The sequence below is a fragment of the Neomonachus schauinslandi genome, chromosome 8 (genome assembly GCF_002201575.2).
Source record: "Neomonachus schauinslandi chromosome 8, ASM220157v2, whole genome shotgun sequence".
NCBI lineage: Eukaryota > Metazoa > Chordata > Mammalia > Carnivora > Phocidae > Neomonachus > Neomonachus schauinslandi.
The window spans coordinates 17,315,390-17,336,187 of NC_058410.1; the positions used below are offsets into that span (position 1 = coordinate 17,315,390).

The 20,798-nt window shown below is 43.6% G+C and overlaps 1 protein-coding gene across 1 annotated transcript in view; it reads right to left on the reverse strand.

Annotated features, from left to right (window-relative positions):
- The window catches only part of UST (uronyl 2-sulfotransferase), a 304,057-nt gene that overhangs the window by 40,164 nt on the left and 243,095 nt on the right, over window positions 1–20,798 (reverse strand). The window contains exons 8-9 of the mRNA XM_021693251.1: window positions 12,251–12,348; window positions 10,148–10,305 (exon numbers count right to left, since the gene is read on the reverse strand). Of these exons, the coding sequence (XP_021548926.1) occupies window positions 10,148–10,305; window positions 12,251–12,348 (256 nt within the window). The remainder of the gene's footprint in view (window positions 1–10,147; window positions 10,306–12,250; window positions 12,349–20,798) is intronic.

Consider the following 20,798-nt stretch of genomic DNA (forward strand, 5'->3'; position numbering starts at 1 on the left):
CTTGAGTACTCAGCAAACTGAGGCATGTTGTTGTAAAAGTTCATAAGAGGAATACAGGGAAGACCCCAGAGAGAGAGAGAGAGAGAGTCTGAGAAATACATAGAGAAAGAAGTGAAAAATGGAATTCATGTATGAAGAAATCCATATCCAGCCAAACTGGCAATCAAGTGAGATAGAATACTAAGCTCTTTAGACATTCAATGACTCGACACATTTACTGCCCACACACCTATTATCAGGAAGCAACTTGGGAATATCTTGAAGTAAAATGAATGATTAAGTCTAGAAATAGGATCTTTAGGATTCAGGAGACCAGGAATCCAATACAGATATGTGTTAAAGGGAAGTTGCAGGGAGCTTCTGAATAATCAGCCCAGATTGAAACAGGAGGTTAGAGAGCTCTGGGTGGGAAGAAGGGAAGGTGTCCTGGAGGCAGGGGGTAGGGGTGGCAAATGGAACTAATGTTCTTATCTGATAATAATACTGAAAATATCAAAAATAGTATTGCTACAACGGATGTAACAGCATATATGAAAACTGTGATAGGTACAAATAAATCTAAACAAATTTAAAAAACTGAGGCAAGAATTAATTCCAGGAAAAACAATAAATTGAGCAAGAAATGAAATATAACCATGGTGTACGATTTGGATCAGCAGTCCATAAAATGTATATAGTCACAGTAGTGTAAACAGGACTACACATCTAAAATGTGGATACAACCATATTAGGAGGATGGGGAACAGAGGAGGAAGTAGAGGTGAGGGTGGTGGAATAAGAAAATTACATAATGTCTCGAAGAAATCAATCAAGAAATAGCACCCCGTGCATACTAGTTACAAGTAGTGTGGTGATTATCAGAAGAAACGGCTAACTGTGCTCAGAGCATTTGCTTCTGGAAAATCAAACTCTGTGGTGGGGAGGGTTGGAATAGGAAGCTGCTGCTTTTCATTATACATCTTTTTGTGCTATTGGATTTTTAATTTTATACACATATCCCTTTAATAAATACAGTTTAAAAACAGGGAAGTAAAATCTAGGAACACATGTTTTGGAAAAACAGCCCCACCATTGTCTGGTGGTGACAATACAGCACAAGACCCTCAGAGCACATGATGAACACCGGGTGCTAAGACTTTCCAGCCAGAGTGTCTGAAACTTCCACTTGACAAGCAAAACTTCCCTATTTTCATCAGTGGGGAATGATGCTGGCTTTCTCCCTGGGTTTGTGGACAATGAAATAAAGGTGCTTAATATAACCCACAAGGAACCACAAAAAGCAGCAATGTTCTCTGCACGAGTATGTTTGGAGTTTTTCGCTGTATTCTTTTCATAGTTTGACACTATTTGCAAGATGTGAAAAGCTAGAGCATTCTATGTTGACGAAAAATGTGTGAAGTGTTAAAAAGAATACAGATCAGGAGATGATATTTTTATTTGACAAAGACTTAGCTGAACAAAAATAGAAGCTTCCATTGTAAAATGTTGAGTCATGCAAAATGGGTAAAGATTGTACTTTGCCCCAGCTGGGGGTACGTTTATAAGCAAAGAATGTCAGAGAGGCTAGGCCATGAGCCAAGGTACAAAGTTCTGAAGTTCTCTGTCTGGGCCTTCTGCGCATCGCCACAGGAATCCGTGGTGTGGGCAGGGAGTTGGCAGTTTGAGCATGAAAGATCAGTAAGACCACAGGGTCTTTTATAAGGATCAACTATCACCCCTGGGGGTCAGGTCTTTCTTTAATCTTCTTTGCTCAGGCTGTGGAAGCATTTCAGCTTTGTGGAGTTATCAGGAAAGTCCAAAAAATTGAAATGTATGGTGACTAATCCCCCCCCTTTAGTAATGCTCTTACTCAATGCAAAGCATATTCCTGTCAAGCTCAACTAAAAACTGCTCAAAGTAGAAGTGATTAAATTCTAAAGTAGAAGAAATTCACCTCTAAACACAGAAGAATGCTGATACCTTCACCACACACCCAGATACTGTTAGCCAGCTTTTCGCTTGGGGAAATGAATCATAAGAGAGAAAACTGCACACCCCCATGCCTGGCCACACTGTGGGGGGCATCCAGGGTTCTCCAGATGATGAGGTTGGGACTCCGAGGAGATCGACTTCTCAGGGTGTGTGGTGTGGGGGGCAGGGGCTGAGGGAGACAGTTCTAGAAGAATGATCCCAAGGGCTTCCAGCCAGGGAGGCCATGAAGACCAGAGGCGGTGCTGGGGGCACAGCAAGCTCAGACCTGCGTCAGGGAGCAACTGGGACCAGACAGGGAGCCCCTGCTGGTGGGCAAAGGGCTGAATCTGGGAGATCAGGCAGGGCAGTGGCTGGTGTCTGTAGACGTGTGGTGGGAGCCCCTGGGCCAGTGCCAGGCATGCAGCCAATGGGTGTCCCCGGCCTAGAGGGTGGCTGGATCTTAGGTTGGGAGACGGAAGAGAGCAAGGAGGAAGAACCCTAGTGCTGGGAACTTGGGGACCTGGCAGTCTCCTGACGCACTGCTAGGAAGTGAGGGATCCTTGGGTGGTGGTCAGGCTTGGCAGAAGGCAGGGAAAGTGGGGGCGGGAGTGGGAGGTTGACACATGGCCCTCTGGTAACTGTGGCTTGGCCACGGGTTCTGAGATTGGTATGAGTGACTCAGTTCCAGGTCCAGGTTGTACCACACGGAGAGTGGAGGCTGCCGATACTCTTCCTGCCTTGGGCAGGACTGTCTCAGCAGCAGGGTGACTGCGCTGTGAGGAATGGGGGCCCCCAGCTCCAAGAGGCAGGGTCAGCAGGCAAGGGCCAGTGTGGGCGGGACCACCCCCGTGTCTCCCACATCCCAGGTGCTTCTGCGCCTTCACCCCTCCATGCCTACACTCACGTTCTTTTCCTACCTAGGATCCTCCCTCCCTGTCCGTCTGATGAAAGCCTATGTACCCTTCCAGGCTTGGCACGAATATTTTCCCTAGGAAGTACTCCCCAGCCCTGTTTGTGATGGCTCTCAGGCTTTCTTGATCTTTATAGCACCCTTCCCCATCACTGGCGTATTGCAGACCCTCAAACATTTGCTGAGTATGTTTGTTGAATTCTTCTGGTATTTTTGGCTTATATCTGCTATTTAAATGCTACTTTTCACAGAAGAGAAACATTTTTGGAAAGCTATTACTAGAAAATCAATGTGACTTAAGTCCTATTTCCCTGTTATTCTAAAATAATAAAATTGAAGATGCTTTCTCCTGGAGGAGGGATGGTACCAAAGCAAGAGCAAATTAATTAGCAAGTGAAAAATACATTTAAAAATACAGAATTCAAGGTCATTATTATTTCCAATAAAATGAACAATTATAGTTGAAATGGGTCAGATGTATACATACTTCTTAAGCTCTTACCTTCAACTGCAATACATATGCTTAATACCTGCTAACCTCTGAGTTGGTGATTAAATATGAAGAATCTTTAGGAGGTCAGAGGTTTATGGTGTCAGTGGTGGTTCCAGGGACAGAAGCTTGAATGTCTGTGATCACTTAGGATTTAGGTCACTGTGGGCAGGTGGCTCAATCTCCTTGAATCTCAGCTTTCTTGTTTAGAAAATGAGACAAAGACTTTGTCTTCCTCAACTTCAGAGGATTTGTGAAGAATCCAATGAGCTATCTATATGAAGGTGCTTTAGAAACTGTAAACTGCTATGCAAATTATTATCATTCACGAACTGTTACTGCTTTTCTGACCCAAGGCTATTCACTCCGAGATGACTGTGCTATAATGAGTCTAGTTGTTTGAACGCAAATGCGTGCCCGTGCGCGCACACACACACACACACACAATCTAGTACCAATATGATTAGTATCTGAACCCAGGACAGGGCTGGCAAACAAAGAAATCTTCATGGAGAATACCGATGGCAGATGAACCAATAGCAAGAGGAGTCCTATTTTTATAAATGACAGTTGAGTTCTTTAAACAACTTCATTGGTCTCTGTAAATGGATAGCCTGAATTCCTCCCAGCCATAAGTTGTATCTCTATGAGGGTCCAGAAATTTTTTGAGTTTTGTTGTAGCACAAAAGCAATAAGAAGTGGGAAATAACAGTGGGAATTAAAGATGAAAGACAGCATCGGTTTAATCCAGACATTGCAGAATGATGGATTATTTTTACAAAACCAGAGTTTACAGTAATATATATATATATATATTTAAACCCACATAAACTTATTTGATTGTAAAACTCCCTCTACTCTCACCCACCACAATGGCTCTCCTATAATGTAGTTTGGAATACTGCAATGAATTGTACTTGGAATCCTTTTGATATTTGGGATCCCGTTTTTAGTCCCCAAATTGGGCATAATTATACATCTGCGTTCAGGCATTATGTAAACTCCTGTCTGCAGAGGCAAACTCTATCAGGAAACTACGGGCAAGTTCTTGAGAAAGTGGAGACACTGCCACCTGCTGGACAAAGTTTATTAACAGCAACCTGAAGTGAATTTTGCACATGGGAAACAAACTATAAAGGTTTTTCAAGAACTGAATCTTAGGGACTTACTTAGAATAAAATCCATTAAATCCCTGGACACCCACCCTATATCTACTAAATACCATGATATATAACAGTCTGAAAAATTCAACATTCAGCACAAGTTAATGATAATTGCACCCAATCATATCTCAACAGAGGCTTTCATTTAAAGTTGAAATCTTAACTCCCTGATAATTCTGGCAAGAGTTCGGGCATACAAATGGATAACTAAAAAAAAAAATCCTCAATGACTTGGATGATGGGTGTTTTCAGCTTCTGAAAGTGTCACTGTAGTGATATTTCCAATACACTTATTCCCTATAATTGTTCCAGAAATAGGGTATTAGCCAGAATTTAATTGTTCCCCTCCTCTTAAGTCAAAAACACGATTTGATGCAATTTTATAGGTCAGCTATAACTGTCAAAATAAGTCAAGGCTCATCATATATTCTCTCTCTCTTTCAAAATGTAGAAGTTATGAAGACAGCCCGATGTCCTGTTTCTCACACTTTCTCCTGTGATGTGGTTGGCAAGCTAATAGCTAATTATTAATTCTTATCATATGTGAAGCTCTGAGCTTAGGGCTTTACACGGATTGGATCAGTTGTGTCTCATGACAATCCCGAGAAGTGTATTGTATTATTTATGCATTTTATACAGATGGGGAGACTGAGGCTTAGAGGAATTATACCTAGCACCCAGGCTGTCTACTCCAGATTCTGTGCTCTGTGCTCTTCTCGACAGAAATGCATATGGTACGGAAAGAAAGGGATGGACACCGTGACCAGAGAGTTTGAGCTGGTCACCTCAATATCGCTAGCTATAGCCAAGAGAGGATTCTGAACCAATAACCCTCCATCTAGGATTCTGTCATGCCCTGTAGGTGGCGACAGCCACCATAACTAAACTTGGAAATTATCAAGGCAATGGGGGCTGTCCAAGGATTCTTGCTTTTAGGAGGGCAAGTACCCTATAATTGTGCAAACCAACAAAAGGTAGAACATGAAGCCTTAAAGTATTCTGCTTGACGCTTTAGTATCATAATAATGCAGCCTTTAGAGATCAGCCACCAAATATGCATTTACCCTGAGTCATATGGGCAGAACGTGGCAGAAAGAGGCTTAGAGGATCCTGTAACTCTCAACTCAGTGTTCTTTCCTTAAAGAATGGCTGTTCTTTATGATACACAGGCCAAGCTTTAATCACTTAGTATTTGTTTTAACCCAGTCTGGTATTTTTATTGAGAGATGGAGGAAAACTTGAATTTTTCCTGTAGCATACTATATTAAATTTTCTCTTCTACATATTTGCTATAATTTTCTATGTAAATGTCCTCAGATTTAAATACTGCAATGCATATGGACTCAGCATACATTACTGTACTCCTACTGAGAGGTCTAAATAGCATTCATGCATAGTAAAAAATGATATTTAAATTTGTAATCTATCATTGTTTATAAAAATATTTAAATAAGAACATTAAAAAAAAACAAAGCACCCAGTTTATGAATGAACTCTGCAGAGTTAGTATATAAGTCATTTGTTTGGAATTACACATTTTTCCTTTGTAATAGTTGGTGGTGAGAGTCTCAAGGCAGCCCACAAAAGTCTAGTAAATTCCCTACTGTGGCACCAATGTTTACATTTGTAATGGAAAAAAGTTGAAAATGAATACTAATGTAACGCTGGTAATGGAAAGTATTTAAAATACAAGGGAAAAGAGTTGGACACATGAGCTTTCAAGTCTCCAGAAAGGAGAAAGGTAATGGGGGTTAACGTTAGGTCATACAGTTCCAATGTCTGGATGCTAGGTGGCGCTACTGAACTATAACAGCTGGGTGATTTGCTCAGCCAGGGGACACTCATTTAAGGACTGTTCCTATCACAGATACTCACATGTTCTCTGTCTTTAATTAATTTACTTACTTATTTTGGTTTCTAACACCACTGTGATTTTAGCTCCTACAGAAATTATGACTAAGAAAAACATTGGTGGGTCACAGCGTGTCAGTTTTTAAGAACGAAGGAGAAAAAGCATTCACGAACACAATACTCATGGCTTCAGGAACAGGTGATTTCCGCCCCTTACTTCCACATTTTGGTGGGTGACTATGGATCAGCCTCTCCACTTCTCTGGACCGGCTCCAGTTTCTCTTTTGAAAAGGTAAGTAATGAGCCAATATAATCAAGATTAATTAATCAACACATCAGACTGTGTAGGCTGAACAAGAGAGGTCAGCTCCTCTTACCCAGTATACCTGTCTGGGGCTCGGTTCTCCCTAATTCAAACTCAAGCCAAGGCTGGGTGGCGTTTACTGAGTGCTCTCTCCAGGGTACTCGTCTCCACATCAACAACTACCCTCCCCTGGCTGGTGAGAAACATCTGAGCATATTCTCTTGGTTATTCACATGCCAAAACTCATTTTTTTTTTTAATTTTCCTCTTGAGTACTTACTAGTATAAATTTCTTTTGAGATATGCTAAATGGGTCTCCACAGAATGCATACATTAATACAAAATACTTTTTTTAATTCCTAAAAATTAAGTTTCTCAAACATTCTTGGTAGGTGACAAATTTACTTGTCAGCATACTTTCCTGTAAGAAATGAACAAGGTAGGGGCAAAGAGTCAAACTATTATGTAGGGAGGTTATTAACTTCCTTATGCGGTAGGTTATTGAAACAAGCAGTACTGTCCGGAAGGAATTAAGGAATATCATTCCTATCTAGAATAAGCGAAAACGCATTTGACTACCAGACCTTACTATTTTTACTAGCTCCCCAAACAGTCACTGCTGCTAGTGCTTTCTCTTCGGTAATGAGACGGGTCTAAATATGTTTTGTATTGCGGGAGGGGGCTTACTAAAAATCAGCACGCACCTACATTTTTCAAAACAACAGGACAAGCACCAAAGAAAAAATGGCCAGTGAAGTGTCTGCACCTCAATCCAGCTCTGTGGCCGGTTAATCTACAATGATTTAAGGGTCTCTAGATCCCTCGGTGTCTAAGATTTTCAGTTTTTCTTCCCTCTGTTCTCTAGGCTCTTCAGCTATAAAATTCTTCAATAAAGGGCAAGAGCAATGATTTCCAGGCTCCGTAATCCGAGAATTTAGACTAAACGTGCTGACGAGGCAGCTCTGGTATGAATTCACTCAAGGGACTTGCTTTCACCTGGCTGACCCCAATGTGCTGGCCACGAGAACCTACTACAGGTTCCTCGGTTTCATCAAGGCTAAACCGTATTGAGAAGTGGGCCAGGAGGATGCGCTCCTCTCCTGTTCCCTGGCCCAGGGAATATGGCGTTCCTTGAGACAGAGCAGCTGTGGGGCTGCTTGGCCCTTAGCGTCACCACAGAAGAATCTCTCCAGAAGATGCCCCAAAGACCACAGAGCATGGTGGAAAGCCGTGAGCAGTCACTCAAGGGTTCGATTTGCTGTATGCACACTGTGATGCTGGGGTGGTGGGATTCCAAATGAGTGGCGACCAGCTCCACTCAGGCCCTGAATTCCGAGTTCTCCTGCTGAGTGTAGCCCCAGGCCAGAGTTCTGAAGACTCCCTCCATGCCCATGAATGACCCCCTTTGTGACTTCACTGTTGGAAGGGGGGGGGGGATAAGGGGCAGGGGGGGGGGGGGGGGCAGGTGTACCTGGAGGGTGGGTGCCGCGGGCAGTATAGACATATTTCACTATCTTAACCACGGATACCACTGGGCTGTGTGAACTGGTCATGTGTCGACTCTGGCCTTATAGAAATCTTTCATCCCGCCACACAGGAGTACCAGACAACCCTTACCCTCTCCAAGGCAGCAAGCCTCAGGGGATTTAATATACCGCTGTGCCAAACTCAAAAGGACAAAAATCTTGAAATTATAGGTGGAAAGATCACGGCTAACGTCAAAAGAGCTGACAGTAACTCAGTTTTCAGAAATACGTTCTACTTTAACTAACATGCTTATAGATCATGGGACCAAGGCCCAATTTCTGAGAAGTCACGTAGCTAATATGGAGAAAATAGCTGAGAAGTCAAGATGGTAGATTCTGACAACAGCAGGTAAGTGGGCTCCTCGGGCTAAGGTTTTGATTTGTGGTTTATTTGTATTTAAGAAGAACAAAGATAAAAGTACCCTCACCCAAGTTCTCGGGGCTACACGCCAGATGCCGACTTCCCGCGTACTGGGCTCTGGCACCCATGAACGACACCAGTTCCTGGTCTGAGGACGGACGATGTTTGTGATGTAGAGTCACCAAAACTCTTCTCAAATGTGGGGACAAGAGGGCATTCATTTGTTTCGACAACTACGTGTCTGCAGGATCTCGCTCACCTTTCATCTCACACTGCATATCCCACACATGCGTGCGCACACACACATGCTCTACAATACAACGCAGAAGAGTGGAAATAACAATGAATGATCTAAACCTTGTCTTCAAAAAAGTCTAATTTAAAGTAACACCCCACCTTGCACAAAGACTCCAGTTTATGTTATCTTCCGGAGCTAAAAATGGGTCACAGCACGGCTCTTGAAATTCTTTAAATTTTCCACTGTCGAAGGGGCAAAGGAAAGCCTGGTTTCAAAAAGTGACCGTGGTTTCTTCTGCTTCTAGCTATCCACACCCCATTTCCTGTTGAGGGGACAAACCCGCAGGGCACACGTGAAGGGTTGCGGTCATGGTCCTGCATGCAGGTGTGTCGGAATGTATCTCTGAATGAGAGAGCTGAGAGACCCGGGCAGCACCCACCCGCCAGCCATGTTCCTCCTACAAACCCCTGGGGGTGGCCACCTCAGGTAACAGGATCCAGGGCTGCTCCAGGCAAAGCCGAGTTCACGTGGGCATCGCTACGTGCCAACGACGCGGGTGTGGCATGGGGTCCCTGCCCGGCGGAGGACCGGGAGGCAGCAGGGCTGCGTTTGGGGGACCTTTCGATCTGCTCCTCAGTTCTACAAAGCGCAAGGCCACCTCCCATTTCAGGATGACAAGACAAAACAACAGAGAGACCGGTGAATAAGTATGCAAGGCTTGTGGTGGCAGCAGCAGATTAAGGAGAAGAGGAAATGAACGATGTTGTTTGACCTTCAGGATCAAGTAATGATGAGAACAATAAATGATGGATTTCTGAAAGTAATTATATTTCTATGGGCAACCTCTGCGATTGCCCTGCTGCATTCCATTTCTTGCTTCTATTTGGAAACCACTCCATTTATTAGAGTAAAATCATAATTGCATTTTCAATTTGCCCCTCTATTCTATTGCCAAAATTTTATACGCCAGAGTGCTTTGGCAAATGGAAGTAGGGCCCAGAAAGGGTATTAAGCTGTGGTTCCTTCACATTCCTGTTTCCATCAGTGGACTCCCAACATGTACACGTCTGTTCACTGGTGCATTCCAGCAACACGCTCAGGACAAGGTCCATGCAGATGTTGCCAGTTGCACTTTCCAAAGGGAGAAATGGAACCATCAGGGCTTTCAAACATGGCAAGTTTAGGTTGGGACCTGAAGCTCCAGTTTTTGGCATCGATAGCTCGTGATTCTACCCTTCCTCTGCAAGCCAGCGGCAACCTCTCTTCATGAACAGATTTCCCTCCTTTATTGGCCCGAGTCCCGTTCAAGGTGAGTAACCCTCAAAACGCCAAAGAGCCTCTACAAAGGGAGTTACCTGGGTCTTTGTAGATACTGAGCACACCCTTGAAGTAATGAGGTAAAAATCTTTCCAGTAAAAGCAGCACATCTTCTAACTCTTCGAGAATCCCCACAAGCAGGAAGTTTTCATTCACGTTCAGTTTTGCTCTTTCAAGGGCCCACTCACCAGGCTCCCTTTATGGATATAAAAATGATTTTTCAATTAGAGATTCATTTTCGAAATGTGGCAACAACATGCTGGAAAGGTATCTCTTCTACCCACCCACCGCCGTTTGATTGAGTCCAAATCCCATTTCCTTCAAGGACCAGGCCTGATGTGGCCACCTCCAGGGGTCTTCCCGCTGCCACTAGCCTTTCCCCCCTTCTGACCTCTACCATGTTCACGGGTTGGCACTGCCTCGCCCAGGGCCTCGGGGGGCCTGGCCGAAATATTTGTTAGAAGGAGGATACAGACACAGGCAGTAAGGTCCTATAAACGCTAATCAAGGGGCCATTAGAATGGCTTTTTAATAGAAGGAGCAAACCAATAAAGCGAGGGGTTTTGAAATCATGAAACGTACTGATACGGTATTTCTATCGAAATCAAAATAGGTATCAGGTCATGTTTGCTCATCTTATTCTTTTTTAAAGAGTTTAAAGACAATTTTTTTTTTTTTTAAATTACAGAAGGAAAACAGCCTAATCTCATTTGCAAGGCAGAGCTCCGAGCTAACAGCATTTACGTTAGTGGGAAAGGACAGGAGTCACAGGAGCTGGGCTCCAGGCCTGGCAGGCATCCATCATCCAAGGGAACTGGGGCAAGCCTACCCAGCCCGAGTAATTGTCAAGGTGGAGCGGGGGATGTTGTGAAACAGTTTTGGAAATCATCATGTGTGTACCAGGATAAGGCACCACGAGTGCTCTCCCCAAGATTAGGAAATATATAATTTAAGAAAATACTTGAGGGAGTTAGAATCATGCTTCTCCGAATAAATATCTTCACTGTGACAGAAAGTCATCTGGCCCCAGATCTTCCCAGTATCTGAAGCATTGACCACGCACCAGGAGACATTTATACAGGGGTGAGGGTTGGAGGGGGGAGGCCTCCTGAACTCAGGAAGTTTATGATAAAGCAGAAAACTGACACTTCTAGTCCTAGAATCCGGACCATAAACAAAGTCCTGTGTTATGGTAAACTCAGCAAAGCAACAACAACAACAACGCCCATGGTAATTAAGCAGTGATCAGAGTGCGAACAGAAAAGACAAGGGATGAGCTGCCCTTCAGAAAGGGTTTCTTCCCTTGGTCTTTTCAGGAACACACTGACCTTCTCATCAATGTTCCCTTTGGGGGGAAAATGTCACTTCTGGTAGAGGGTTTATTTTCCCCCACATGAAGATAATGTTCATTTTGCATTACTGCCATTTCTTCTCAAGGCTACATGTTTGTCTAGTACAATGGATTTAAATTGTAGCTACACTAGACTACCCAGAATTATCTGCACCCCACCTCAGAGACTGTGATGAGGTGGAGGATCCCGGCAAGGGCCCCAGGGATGCTGATGCAGGAGGTGGGCAGACCAACACTCTGAGAGCCTTACTATCTGAGTCAGTCATGTTCTACAGAAGGTCTTGCATCCAAGTAAGGCTGAGGGGCAATCACTAGAAAGTAATTTTTCTACTAAGTATGTCTCCTGAGAGAGACACTATTGACTTTCAGGGGTGAGGACCCGGTGTTTCAGACCCAGTTAGATAGGGCACGTGGGCAAGAACAGTTGCAGATGGAGTAGAGACACTATGGAGGAGTAGGGTGGGTGCTCACCCCTGGTCTTTACTATCTCATGGGCTGAGCAGTGACAGCTATGAGTTCAGAATTTAAAAAAAGGGTTCAGTTGGCATTCCAGTTACACATCTTGATGGGGTGGTCCCCAGGCCTCTGTCAGACCTTGATCTGTTAATTTCATCATTTAGAGGACACTCAGAGTCTCAAATGCAATCTTTAAAGATTAACAGTAAACATGACCTGAATTCCAGAAGGCCGAGAGACTAGGCATGCAAGAGATTCCCACACAGTGCCAATTGGTGGCTTTCCTGCCATCGTTCTCCACCATAGCATGCCACGAGTCTGTGTTAGTCTTTACCTGCATCTGGGATGCTGTCCACAAAAATATGGGATGATGTAAAATAATCTGGGGTTGGAACACTCAGGATAGTTTTCAAGAATGCACTCATTGATATCCTAGAAGAGAAAACACAGCAGCAAGATGTCTGGCTTTGTCAAATGCCATACAGGGTAAGTGAAATGGATACTTCAATTACATGGGCAAGCCTTGAGAGAATTCATAGATTTCATGAGAAAACTTTCTTGTTGCCTTTTTGCCTCCTGTTCCACTGGCCAGGTGCACATGTGGTCTGAGCATTTCCAGAAGTGCTTGCTCCGTTGAGTAAAGTGCATTTGTGCATTTCCCAGTGGCTGGAAGTCTTGAGCTAGATGACAAGCATCTTGACGGCACTTCTCCCCAGGGTACCCACTACCCACTGTATCCCAGAAGTTACCAGCCCACTGGGATGTGGTCGGCACTTAACAAATATTTGTTGAGTGAATGCCCTGTGGCTTAATTCTTCATTCATTCTGACTTAATCAGAGATCGCTGTACAGCTAACCCTACAGAAATATGTTTCCCTGTATATCTATACATCCAACAAATAATAATACCTACAGCAGTTACATAAAGGACTTTGTAGATTTTGGAGAGGCTGTAAAATGATTTCTAATGTCCTATTAGGTTGGAGAGTGACAGGATATTTGTATATAGTCTCTCACTTTCAAAGGCAACACTTGAGATTTCCAGATTTTCTGTTTCTCTTCTGGGAGGTTGAAGATTGTGTCTCTGTTAGCATTACAAGAACTTACAAGGGCTTGGCGGGTGAGAAGAAAGGCTAAACATCAACTTTTATGAGGTGGGTCGTATTGGATACCCTAGAAAAGGCACGCCTGGTTCTTAAGTATTTCTAAGAAGTAACGATAACCCAATTTACAAATAAACCAAACAGCCATGGGATGTTTTTCCAGAGACAATACTGGCAAGGCAGGTCAAGAGAGGACAAAACCTGAAAACATGGTCACATTGTTGATGAAGTTTGAGTCAGTTGACGCCCTGTATCTGATATGATTGGGGTAGGTGGTTAGTTACTAAAAATTTTTTTGGTTCAAGTTGGGAATCAGAAAAATGTACCATAAACTTTTTTTTTTTTTTAACAACTCTTTCTTTCCCTCTCACACTTCTTTGGTTTATATACGAATTAAATAAATTACACAATTACAATAACAAATTCAACTGGAATAAACAGATTCAGCAACAAACACTCTAGGTAAGTACTGGGGTCTCCTGTGGGAAGCAGGGTTACACCACAGCTCCCAGGGAGGAATATATTAGAAGCAAATGGAGTACATCAGTCCATCCAGCCATGGGTTAAGTGAGGGGTGGTGAAGAACACTTTATTGTGTATGAAAATCCAGTAAAAATGCATGTTATTAGACCGAAAATCTCTTTCTAAGAAGAATTTGACACAGAGGCGTATATAGGTCGTCCTCAACTTATGATGGGGTCACCTCCTGACAAACCCTTTGGAAGTTAAAATATGTTAAGTTAAAAATGCATTGACCACACCTAACCTACCGAACATCGCAGGTTAGCCTAGCCTAGTTTAAACGTGCTCAGAACGCTGACGTTGGCCTGGGCAAAATCATCTAACACAAAGATTATTTTATAATAAAGTGTTAAGCATCTCACGTAATTTATCGAATACTGTACACAAAGTGAGAAACAGAAATGGTTGCATGCGTGCAGAATGGTTGGACCCTCCTGATCATGGCTGACTCCTCACTGCTGTCCAGCATCACGAGGGAGGCTCCTCCTGCCTATCGCTAGCCCAGGGAAGAGATCCAAATTCAAAATTCCAAGTACAGTTTCTACTGAACGCATATCGCTTTTACATCACTCTAAAGTCAAAGAATCGTTAAGTTGGACCATCTTAAGTTGAGGACCATCTATATAAGGATATTCATTACTACAAGATTATTACAACAAAATATGACAGAATTTAAACGGTCACTGATGGGGGACTGATTCACTGAGAAGTTATGGTACATCCTACAGTGAAATACCGGGCACCTGGGAAGGTTAAGGAGGATTTACACATACTGTCCTGAAAGTGTCCGCCATGAATATTCAGATGAAAAAAAAACTGATTACAGGACGATATGAAGATGTCGGACAATATGAAGATATACATATATGTTTGCATTAACACAAACATATCTAGAAGGATAAATACCAAGCTGTGGTTACTTCTGGCAGTAGATGTAAAAGGTGGGAATACACTGAACTTCAACTTTGTTCAATTCTGAAATGTCATTTTTATTGTAAATGTTTTATGTAAAATATCTTCAGTAAAAATTATTTTATGTAAATGCTGCTATTATTATGTGTATTTTACTTTTATCATCAGAGAAAATGAGATTTGCGTGTCGTAGAACAAATCAAGGCTCGTATGGGAAGAGGACTAGGCTTTGCTGGAGGCTTTGATCTTCCTCACAGTCCGGGTGACCTCTGGCTGCTGACACCCCGGGGACCTAAGCCTTAGGTCAGAGGGACCCCGTCTGAGGGAAGGAGCCAGGAGCCAGGTGAGCAGCAGAGCACAAGGGATCTCAGGCCAGGGCAGGGGTGAGCAGAGGCAGAGGATCCGTCTGCTGAGGTGGAGATACCACACCACAGGGCTTAAGTAAATTGGTAGTGGTTTAGGGGGCGTCAAGAGATGTGCCCAACACACAGTCCTTGCTTCCCCTCCCCTGGGTGGTGCCACCGCCCCACCCCAGAAACCTGCATTAACGGGAGGGAGGCGGGCAACAGAGCCTGCCAGAGCCGCCCAGAGACCCCACAGCGCCTCTCCAGAGCTCACGTCGTGGCTTCCTCTGAATCAGAACTGTGTCATTATTTGTTTAGGTGGGAAGTCCGTGAGAGCACAGACTGTCTGTTCGCAGTGTCTCCAGCACTCAGCACCCTGCCTGGAAAAAGCAGGGGTGCAATAAATATTCAGCGAATAAATGAACAAATGGCAGAAGGAAAAAGCCAAGACACACAGCCATGATTCTGTGCCCGGCGACCTTGGCCTGGAGCTTGCGGGAGTGGGCAGAGGACATCAGCTGGCGGGGGTGGGAGCAGGGAGGGCTGAGAAGGTGCATGGACCTATGAAGGTCATTTCCCTATTGGAATCCACAAATAACTCTACAAGGTCAATTTATGGGAAGACATACATTCCTAGTTTAAGAAGTGCCGTTAGCAATTTTTCTTTTCTTAGATCAAGGCAAGTCCCGGGGGATCTCAGAGTTCCATTTGAGCCCATTAGAGGTTGATGAATGGTGTTGACCACAACCATCCTACGGAAATGCTATGGGAGGACATAAATAAAAGATGACTCAGGTGTAAGGTCAAAAGGAAGCAGAATGGGAGCCATGGAGACCCACACACTGAGCTGCCTGCAGCTTTGTCACAGTGATCAGTGACACTTCCCAGCAGCTCAAGGACGATGGGCCTCAGGAAATCGCTTCTGGCCACTCACACCATCCACTCTTCTTCCTGGACCTGAGACCTGCAGCGAGTAGCCTTTAGTGTCCAGGGAAACTGCAAGAGACAGGTGTCAACCCAACTTTCACAGAGTGCCTTGCGCTGACAGGTGTCACTGATCCCCCGGGACCACTCCGGTTCTCCCTCCACTGACGGTTTTATTGTTGGCGTTAAGGCTTTGCTATCCTGCGTTGTTTCAGGCACCCTTTTACGCTGGAGTTCTCTTAGTACATATACATATATATGTATATTTAAATGATTATGCAACCTCATTTTTTCTTTCCATGCAGTGCTTCTAAGATAAGGTTCCTTTAAATAACAACTTTAACCCTTATTAAAGATTAAAAGTTTTGCTCTAGGATGGTCATATTCTCATGTTATTAGGGAAATGAGGCATCTCAATAAATGAACATTCCAGATAACTAAGAGAATCCTTTTAATTGCCAAAACTGCCAAAAAAAACTAGATCAATTTTGTTGAAATTTATTCTAAACTGTACTATTTTAAAAAGCGTCCCCTTAGACACTCTAGGGTTTTTTGTATATGTGTGTGTGTGTGTGTGGGGGGGTTCATTTTCCACTTTGATCTTACAGGGAAATCATCTTTTATTGATTTGTTCCTGAACGTTTCACAGGATGGACTGTGATGAACGATTCTTACCTTCTGAGTGCCAAGGGGCCCTGAGGGCTCACAGGAAGGGCCGCTCACGACATCCAGACCCCAGAGTCACTCCTGACCCCTCTCTCACCTGACTCCACGTCCACTCAATCGCCGGGCTCAGCTCTGGTTTCCTCATCTGCCTCCTCTGACCTGTTCCACACCCCCGCCCCTGCTCAGTGCCTCTCCGGCTAGTTAGTATCTCTTCCTTCGGAGACTTCTCCCTGAATGCATTCTCCACGGCCCCAGGAACTGAGGGGAAATGCACATTCATCCATGTCACTCCCCTGGTTCAAAACCTTGAATGACTCTTACTCACAATGCAGTGGAACTAGCAATCAGTTAGGGCACCTGTTAATAATGCTAATTCCCTGGCCCTACTTGCAGAGTGTTTGATACACTAGGCTTGTCTCAGATAAGGCTCGGAATCTGCACTTCAAAGAACCTCTGATAATTTTGAGAAGAGGTCACTCTCCATGAGCTGCCAACACTCTACCATTAGGTGATTCCGTGCTTTCGCTCGTCCATCTCCCTTGCCTGGCATCTCTCTCTGCCTCCTCCCAGGGTCCCAGCAGCAGGCCCATGTTTTGGAGCTGTTACTGGCCGGGTGAGTACCAGCACATGATAGTCCACCGAGCCCTGTCACTCAGGTCAAGGGAATGAAGGCAGCTTTGACCAAGGATCTCTTCCATCCTGGTGCTTCACTGCCAGCCACGTCTGGTAGGAGGGGTCGCTGGGACAGGCCTCTGGTGCCTCCCCGCAGGGCACAGCCTCCCCATTGTTGTTGGAAAAGTCCCCGGAGCTGGGTCTGCTCCCAGCGAGCCCTGCCGGTGGCCAGAGGTCTGCTGTAAGTAGGACTCTGTAATGACACCCACAAACGGATTCCCATCTGCACCCAGTGCCACTTGGTGTCCCCAAGTGATCTTCCCCCTGACCCCTGGCAGGGGCTCCTCCCTGTGTCACCACATGCTCCCTGCACACTGGAGCTTGTTCTAGAGATCAGACCCTGCCCTGGAGTCATGGGTACTCCCTCCCCACACTCCCAACCCTGCTTCCTCCTCCTCACCCCGTATGGCCAGGCTCCCGCAGGCCTCTGAGACAGTAAGTTGCCTGTTTATTTCTGTGCACAGAGAGAACTCGACAAATGCTTCCTCTCGTGGTTCTAACTTTGGAAAGAGTGGAAGGATTGAAATCCCAGGTGGAGTTAGTCTTATCACAAAAGGTGAATTTAGAGACTATTCCTATTTTATTTATCCTTTTATATAAGACAGCACCTTGTCTAAAAACTACTGAATTGAAAAGAGACTTGCTGGTGTTTTTATATAGTTCCCCGCCTATAACATCAGCTTTCTCTGTATGGCCTTGGAGTTTAGAAGACAGAATTTCTGATGCTTTTAGCAGCACAAACCTTGGGAAGCCACATGCAAAGCTCCCCAAATGAGGTAAAGGAGACTGGGGTTTTGGTCTCAGCTTGGCGATGAATTAGCCTGGTGTCTTTAGCTAAATCATGCTATCTTGAGGCTCAGTTTCCCCTATCTGCATAACACAGGGCCGAGCCATATAATCTCAGTCCATGAAACTGTACTGATGGGCCTGTTCCTCAAATTAGCTAACTTTTAAGAATAGTTTTGTAATCAGAAGATCTAGAAAAAGTGGTAATTTTTTATTCGAAATTTATGAGTTACTAAAAGGCTTTCATTCAGCATTTACGATCTAAACTCTTCACCTTTCAGGGAAGGTGGAGAGGGAAAAGCCCCGAGGTTGGTATCAAACAGACCTCTGTTCAAATCTAGACCGTACCATTTAGTAGCTGCGGAGTCTAGCCCATGTCTACCTCTTAGAGGCACAATTTACTCATCTGTAAAATGGGAACAATAATACCAAGCATCACTGATCCTTTCCTCAGATTGAAAATCATGTATGCAAATTATTTTTCCTGCCACCCAATTCCATCATCTTCAGCATCTCAATTCCTCTTTCCTTTAGCTTATATTTAAAAACATGATTACTAGTGATCGCAATAGTTTTAAAAATAGTGACATCAGCTAACTCACAGAGAAAACACAGAGGAAGGAAAACATGGAAATACGAAACATGCTATTTGTGGTGAGCCAAAATAACAAGATAATTTGATGGAAAAACAAAATGGTATTATGCAATTACTTCTCATGATAACTCATTCTACTCTGCACATCAAACAAGGTAATGACACTTTGACATAAAAAAGCTCTCTTTCAATGTGGATTGAACATCAATCTGGGAGCCAGTCTTCACACGCTAAGAACACAGACAGCAGGAAAAAGTTGAATGGTAAAGTAAAAGACACACTGAAGGATAGCTTGCTGTGCTGGAGGTGACTGCCAGTCCAACATGGCCGCGTTGTCAGTGGGACAGAGAAAAATTCCCGAGTGTCAGTCACCATGGTAGAAGTACCTGAATCCTTGCCCTGTAGACGGACTGCGGTAATCAGATTACAAACTTAATGGTTTAGTCAATTTGGAGAAATGGAATGGGTGTGGTCTAAGCCAACTTTTATTGCACCATACATTCTTCCTTGTAAGGCTTTTTAAGCCTTATAAAGAAATCTGAACCAGAACCAGAAGAGTCAAGTAAGACTTTTTAGTGAGGCTTAATGGACTTGAAAGTGGCAGATGGCCAGACACCAATGTTCTCTCATTTCATGCTTATGCCAGGCATGAATTACTGATGACACACTCTTTCTAGTAGTGCAGGGAATTGTCCTTCAGAATCCTTCTCAACACAGCTATCTGGGCCCAAGCAGAGTAGCACTTTGTTCCCCCTTGATCAGCAGAGTATGTGATATTGGATAGATAACATCTATGACATCTGTTTTGGTGGCTTTGTGGCCCTTTACACCAACACCTTCTGAGTCTGTCACTGTGTATCTGATTGCAGGATGGCAGACGAAGGAGTGTGGTGAGTATAAGGCTACATTTATTTTAGCTAATATTCTTATTCCCTGTGGGCTCTAATCCAATGGAGCTCCTGAAACAGAAACACTTACAGACATAAGAGACAAAATATGTTTTGAAGTGCTTCCTTTGGACTCCCAGATTGTGAATTTCAAGTTTCTATTAAACTAAAGAAAAAGAAGTCACAGCTTTATCCTGAAACGTTTTAAGATGAGGATAAATCCTTTATCTAGATCAGTTTTCATTCGATTTCAGTAGACCCTTTTTAATTCGCTGCAACAAAATTTACTGAGTACTCAAGATGACTTTCTGCAGGGTCCTGTACAGGCAGTAAGTGCTGCTTCCCCGAAATGTCTTTGCACTTCTTCTGCCTAAACACAGTGGTATTAAAACAAGGAACCATGGTCTTTGAGGTCAAGGAGTTTGGGTGCTTACCAGAGATATGGAGACCACAAACACTGTGATTTCATAAAGAGCTGAAAAATCTAGGGAGCCTTACCAAACAAAAATAGCAAAATTCAGACAAAGACTATCTGACAAAGACTTCTATTTTTATGGCAAAATATTTATCACGGTATTGTTTAAAAGATAAAAAATTATAAACTATTCAAATATAGAAATTAGGTAAGCTATAATATAACTAATTGTAAAATACTTGTAATCATTTAAATGTTTACAAAGCATACGTAACTATAAGAAAAATGTTTATGTGAGAAAATCAAAATCAAAATATATATGCAATAGGATTACAACTCTGTTGATTCTTAAAAAAAAAAAAGAATAACATGGGTGCCTGGGTGGCTCAGTCATTAAGCATCTGCCTTCGGCTCAGGTCATGATCCCAGGGTCCTGGGATCGAGCTCCGCATCAGGCTCCCTGCTCAGCGGGAAGCCTGCTTCTCCCTCTCCCACTCCCCCTGCTTGTGTTCCCTCTCTTGCTGTCTCTCTCTGTCAAAAAATAAATAAAATCTAAAATAAATAAATAAAAAATAAAAAAAGAATAACCCATATATATATTTTAAGGTTTATTGATTTATGAAAGAGAGAGAGAGAGACAGCACATGGGGAGGGGCAGAAGGAGAGGGAGAGAAGCAGACTGCTAAGCACAGAGGTTGATGTGGGGCTCAATATCATGACCTTGAGATCATGACCTAATGCTTAACCAACTGAGCCACCCAGGCACCCCAAGAAAACCTGTATTTAAAGAATACACTAGAAGAATGTAGACTAAAAAATTTTAACAGAGTTTGGGTTTGAGATGGTGGAGCTATGTATTTCTCTTTTCTAGTCTTAAAATCTAATTTAAGGGCGCCTGGGTGGCTCAGATGGTTAAGCGTCTGCCTTCGGCTCGGGTCATGATCCCAGGGTCCTGGGATCGAGTCCCGCATCGGGCTCCCTGCTCCTTGGGAGCCTGCTTCTCTCTCTCTCTGTGTCTCTCATGAATAAATAAATAAAATCTTAAAAAAAAACCCA